This window comes from Trachemys scripta, chromosome 2 (assembly GCF_013100865.1).
Source record: "Trachemys scripta elegans isolate TJP31775 chromosome 2, CAS_Tse_1.0, whole genome shotgun sequence".
NCBI classification, from domain to species: domain Eukaryota; kingdom Metazoa; phylum Chordata; order Testudines; family Emydidae; genus Trachemys; species Trachemys scripta.
In genome coordinates, this window is record NC_048299.1 from 87,253,268 (window position 1) to 87,259,764 (window position 6,497).

At 39.9% G+C, this 6,497-nt stretch overlaps 1 protein-coding gene across 5 annotated transcripts in view; it reads left to right on the forward strand.

Annotated features, from left to right (window-relative positions):
- SEPTIN7 (septin 7) overlaps positions 1-1,426 on the forward strand; it is a 135,909-nt gene extending 134,483 nt beyond the window's left edge. For all 5 annotated transcript variants that reach the window (XM_034761196.1, XM_034761195.1, XM_034761199.1 and 2 more), the window contains one exon: positions 211-1,426. In XM_034761196.1, the coding sequence (XP_034617087.1) occupies positions 211-250 (40 nt within the window). In that variant the 3' untranslated portion in view covers positions 251-1,426. The remainder of the gene's footprint in view (positions 1-210) is intronic.
- The last annotated feature ends 5,071 nt before the right edge of the window (positions 1,427-6,497 follow it).

Sequence of the window (6,497 nt, forward strand, 5' to 3'; positions counted from 1 at the left end):
TTACCTAGGGAGGTGGTGGAGTCTCCTTCCTTGGAGGTTTTTAAGGCCCGGCTTGACAAAGCCCTGGCTGGGATGATTTAGCTGGGAATTGGTCCTGCTTTGAGCAGGGGGTTGGACTAGATGACCTCTTGAGGTCCCTTCCAACTCTGATATTCTATGATTCTATGATTCTATGATAAAATTTTATTTTAAAATGTTTTATTTTCTTAGAACTTTGGAAAAGAACAAGAAGAAAGGGAAGATCTTTTAAATACATCTATTTACCACCAGTTATGTATTAGTTGCCAATATGCCAGCCTGGACATCAGTGTTCGTTGGATCCGTTTGACCAATTTTGCACCAGTTGTATCCATAACAATGGATTTAACAGCATGACAAATTTTTTGTTAATTTTGATGGAGATTGAGATGCCTTGAATTGTCTAGGATGTTGTGTACTTGGAAAAATAACAGCTCTAAGTACTTTTTCCTTTTTTTCCTTTTTAAAACAGATGTCATTTTAACACAAAAGAAAACATTTTACTGTTGTACAATCATGTTCTGGTGGTTTTTTTTGTTTGTTTACAGGATATTCCAAAATACAAGGACTCTGGAAGGTTTTCAGTGAGGATAAATTGCCATAATATGATACAAACTATGCTTCTCTATTATAATACAAGAATTCCATTCAGTGCAGCATATACAATAATGTAATTTAGTCTAACACAGTTGACCCTATTTTTGACACTTCCATTGTTTAAAAATACACATGGAAAAACAAACTTATAGGCTTACAGTGCACCTAAAAGCTTTTTATAACAACCCTTCTTTGTTTTGGATTCTTTAAATATATGCTATCCTCATTTAGTAACTTCTTTAGCCAGAAAAATTTCATTACTGCTTCATTTTTGTAATAACATTTAATTTAGATATTTTTTTTCATATATTGGCCCTGCTAAATAGAATATAGCTTCTTTCATATGGTAGGAACCAGTGAGTAAATCTTTCCTTTAACTCCCTTTTTACATTTTATGGTAAGTAGCAGGAAAATGCATTTATAGGTCATTTTTAGGCAAAATTGTGGAGTTAACTACCAACCTGTTTCTACCTGTGTGCAGTCTTTCTTTATTTTACTAGAAATGGGAATCATGGCCTCTTGAAAAAGTCACCATTTTGCATTTAGCTGTATTCATATACTGCATTTCTGTATTTTTGTTTGTATTGTAAAAAATCACATAATAAACAATGTTGTGATGTAACCTGCTGATGTGTGATACGCTTTCAAGGAATTGCATAGCAAAGTATTCACTATGGGAAATATTTCAATGTAACCACACTTAGATATAAAAATTAACTTTGCATTTAGTCTATGTCAAGTTCCCAGTTAAAGGGTGGACAAGTGTATTCAATCTGTGGGTTATTGACCTAATAAAACATGTTTAAGTGGCTGAGTACTATACATGATTAATTGTGCCCTGAAACTTCAAACTAAAAACTTCTTATCGTGAAGAGGGCATCAACTTTTTTTGTATTGTCCAAAATAGTAAGGTGTTCAGACACCTTTTCTGATATTTTCCCTGGGTGAGTCTCCATTACTCCATCCAGAAGTTTTAAGTATTCATGGTTATCAATGGCACTAGGGGATGGCTGTAGCCTCTGGGATTTTTCCACTGCTTATCAAAAATGTAAGCGAGTCAAACTGAACTGAACTTGGTAGCTGGGAAGGTGGCATGTAGCTTGTAAAATGCTTGAACCTTACACAGGAGAATGTACTAAGCTTTAGTTGCCATTATAGAGGCAAAAGAACTGAAAGATTCATGTTGACATTTTTCAGAAAATAGAAATGGCAGCATACTTCCCAATTTGTTCTACATTGCAGGAAACAATACTTACCTGAAGGGACTTCTTTAATGGGGGAAGAGAATCCTAAAGACACTTTGCTTAACCAGACGTGTTACTTTGAAATGATTATAGTCCTGATTTGGGATAAGAATTTTTCCATTGTTAGCTGTAGAGCCTTCCTATTAATATTTTTTCAGGTGGCATTCTGACGACTGCATTCCTCTTAACCGGAATGATTAGAAAACTCATGATATACACACTGAAATGTATTTGCAAATGGTTTAATTACAACTGACCTTTTGCTCCAATTTGGCTTCCATGCATTTTACTGAAAATGAACACGTGTAGCCAGCAATGAGACTGGTAAACCAATTTCCAGTTTATTGTATTGATTTAATGGATAAATAAAAATTTATTAAATGTTAGTTGCTTGCACAAAGGTCACTTGTATTATCCAGTAGTCATTTTGCCTTCTGTTCCAGTTTGTTTTTGCACAGGATTCCCCTTTTGTTGGTGTCGATGGCACTCACTCAGATAGCCACACCCAGAACAAGGCTCAAGAATCATCTGAATTTGAGTTATTTTTATCATTCACTTTGAACATAACACATGACTTCTTGCAATGTTAACGTTCAGAATCCTGATCTCTGCAAAATGGGTGTAGCTTTCCTTTAAGCAATCTGAATTGCAAGACCCTTTGTATTGTAATACATGTAAAGCTTCTTCATGCTGTCCCAATTGTTCCCCCAAGACACTTTGTAGAACATGAGCCTCGTGTGTGTGTGTGTGTGTGTGTGTGTGTGTGTGTTGCCAAAAAAATTGAATAATCTGATTTATAGAGGACTAGCAACACCTTTTACCTGTTGTTCTGTAGCAGTGTTGCTCTTAAAGCTAGTCAAATGCTGGGCAATTCCAACATTTGAACATTTCCTTTTGTCCCAAATCAGAAGGAAAATCCTTGCCCGCAAAAATGAAATGTGTGGGAAAAAATCATTTAGGAAATAATAAAACAATCATATTGAAGTGTTTTGTGTTGACTACGTTATAAGGATGAAACAAAGTTCTTCAATCTGTCAAATCAGCATTTTCCAAAAGAAAATTGTTCCAATGGAAAAGTTTCAACCAGTTTTAATTGCTATCTTTCCAAAACTATGTTGAGTTAATACGTGTGTGTGTGTAAATTTGTCCTGCAACTTTCCCAAAATGAGGTATGGTTTGACCAAAAGTTGGAGATTCTAGTCTGGTACACTAGATGCTGATATTCTTGTTTGCCTACCTGGAGCACATTTCTTCAATATCTAGCACTAGAAATGGCTTTTCTTTAAATACATTGTAATATTTTGAATTATTTAGTTTATATTAAAACTGTCCATTTTATTTACTAATAACTTCAGAACAAGAAAACTTGTTTAAAATCAAAGCAGGTTTTTTGGATCACAGATATACCATAATTTGGCTGTGGCACTAGACATGCATCTTGCTTTATTGATTGGCATGCCATTAACTTTTGCCACACTTACTCAAACAATATAATGTATTATTGAGGAATTCTGAATAGATTTTCATATTTTCACCATTCTTTATAAGAAGTCAGCAGATCCCATCAGTGGCTAAAGTGTTTGGCTCTTTATTCATTGTAAAACAGCTTTTAAAAACTGTTTTTTATTCGGATTGTTTATTTTAATTTTTTTTACATATAAAATCATTTGGTTTAAAATTTAAATTTGAACTTACAACCAGCCTTCTCCTAAACTGTTAAGTCTGGGAATCTTACTCAACATCCAGCTAAATAAATCTATCAAATTGGGAGGTGGGGGGGGGGAATTGTGTTGTAAGGGCTGGTAGATGTTTATATATATTGCTGCAATTTTTATTGCAGTATATGACATGGCCTATACTGTTAGTTTACACTTTAAATACAACTGGATAAAATTAATTTAAATAGAAAAACTTCCTAGGTCTGTATCTGGGAATAACTAGATTACAAATTTGTGGTTCTCTCCAAAACCTTCAACTGATAAATTATGCCAGGCTCTGGGTTCCAGAAGGGGCAGGGCTGGGCATCAGCCTCTCCCAGCTAACCCTTCTACCAGCCCGCGCTGCCTGGGGCTGCAGTGGTGAAATTAAAGAGCCCGGGGCTCCGGCCACTGCTGCAGTAGCAGTGGTGGTAGCTGGAATCCCGAGGCCTGTTTAAATCGCCGGGGCCCAGGGCAGCTGCCCCTTTTGGCCCCTCCCCTTACCTCAGTGGCCCTGGCAGGGGCGAAAGGGGTAGGAACATCGGCTGTCTACAGGGCCTGTACCGATGGCCACTTCTTAACAGTATGCCGTACTGGCCCATTTTCATCTCTGGAAATATCACAGTAAATCTTCTTGCATCACAGACTGAATACCACATTTCCTCTATACTGTGGTCTTAACTAGACAGTTATTTCCCTTTTTTTATCAGCATCACGGCTTTCCTATAACATACCACTAGATGGTGTCAATCTGATTAGCTCAGTGGTAGGCAAACTACAGCCTGCGGGCCAAATCTGGCCCACAAGCCATACCACGTGGCTCGGCCCTGCTCTGGCTGGGGCGCTGGGTTGGGGGACAGACCACCCAGCTCCTGGAAGCCGCAGCATGGCCCTACTCCGGCTCCTATGCAATCCAATCAGAGCTGCAGGGCAGACGGGGCAGCATGCAAAGCCGCCTGGCCGCGCCTCTGTGTAGGAGCTGAAGAAGGGACATATCACTGCTTCCAGGAGCTGCTTGAGGTAAGTGCCACTTGGAGTCTGCACCCCTTGAGCCTCTCCCCACTCCAGCTCTGATCTCCTCCTGCTCTCCAAACCCCTTAATCCGAACCCAGAGCACCCTCCTGCACCCCAAATCTCATCCCCAGCCCCACCCCAGAGCCTGCACCCCTTCCCGCACTCCAGCCCTGATCCCTCTCCTGCAGACCAACCCCAATTTTGTCAGCATTCATAGCCTGCCATACAATTTCTATTCCCCGATGTGGCCCTTGGACCAAAAAGCTTGCCTACCCCTGAATTAGTTACTTCTGTTTTTTCAAGAAGAATCTACTTGGACTCATCTGAAGGTAATAACAGTTTGGAGGAGCTCCCATACTTACTTACCCATATAAGAAGCCTACTAAACTGGGTCACCTGGCAGTAAATGAATGTTAACTATGCTTAGGCTGCATTCTCCTAGGGTTTGGGGTGGGTTGTTGGTTTTTTTTATTTGGTACTCTTATTTTTCTTGTCCTAGGTAACGAGTCATCCATCTTTTTCCTTGGGTCACTGCATATTCATCCTAAAATTATTTTTGCCAAGAGGAGTTTCTTGAAAAGCATTCTCCCATGGCAAATTAGTCTGTCTTCTGTTGGAACAGGGGAGAATCTATGAATTTCATTGTAAATGGCTTGAAACTATTTTGCATATTAGTTAGGTCTCAGCTGAAGGCTTTTAAGCCAAAGGATGACATTTCCAGCCCAATCCTGAGGTATCTTGCTTCAACTGAGGGGAAAACAGTACAGAACCAGTGCAACCAACCACCACCAATTTTTTAGTTTCCATATTCCCAATTCACAACACATGGTCCATCCCTCTCATAAGCCATCAAGGGCTGTAGTAGCCACGGGTGGGTGTCCAAATAAGGGCACTCCTCTGTCCCAGGAGCAACTGTGAAGACTACCTGCATACGATCTCTCAGGCTCCTCGCAAACATACTAAACTCGTAGGGTCCGTCTACACAGGGATAAAAGACCTGCTGCAAAGCCACAGTGGGCTGGGGTCAGGTGACTTGGGGTCACTGGGCTCAGACTGTGGAGCTAAAAATTGCTGTGTAGGTGTTGGGGCTCAGAGCCCCAGAATTTGGGCTCCACCTGAGCCCAAACAGCTACATCACTTTTTCAGCCCCAGAGCCAAGTCTCGCAAGCCTGAGTCAGCTCCCCAAGGCCAGCCATGGGTGGGGTTTTTTTGGTCCCTGTGTGTATGAAGCCTTGTTGAGCGCTTCTGAAATGTTGCCTCTTACTGTTTTTCTTCTAACACAGCACCGCCAGTCCTCTAATGAAATATTCAAATGTTGCTCTTGGCATCTTCTCTTATTGCTTTAAATAGTTGCAGATTAAAATGTTCTTTTTAGAAGTGTGGATTATATGCCAGTGTTTGACACGCTCTGTGAAAATGATTTGAGAGGCAGTTTTTAGAGTGCAGAAAAAGTTGTTTTTGTTTTCAAAAACTTTTGAATGGTTTGAATAGAGCGAGACAAACATCTGGTGGTTCTGGAACAAACATTATTCCCACGATTATTTGGTTTGTGCAGTCCTCAGCAAAAGTATGGAATAAATAACTTTATCCAAGTGAGACAACAAGCCACTGCTCAACAGGTTTTCCCTCTTTATACACTTCAGCATGAATGACCAATGAAATCACAGAAGCTGGGCAGCATACCAGGGGTCCTGAGCACCTGTCTTTTTTTTTTTTATTGTACAGCACTGAGCTTTCTCCTCTTGTTTCAGAGATTGCTCTAGATTAAATTCTCCCAAGGGGCCTCCAGAGTGGGAGGTGGTTTTGGAGAAGTATCACAAGAAGACAATTTGCTGACAAATGTGAAAAGGCCAAGAGAAAAACTAATAAACTTATCTTTTGTGGCAAGGCAATACAACTCTAGTTCTCTGCTGTCTTCACCTCTGAT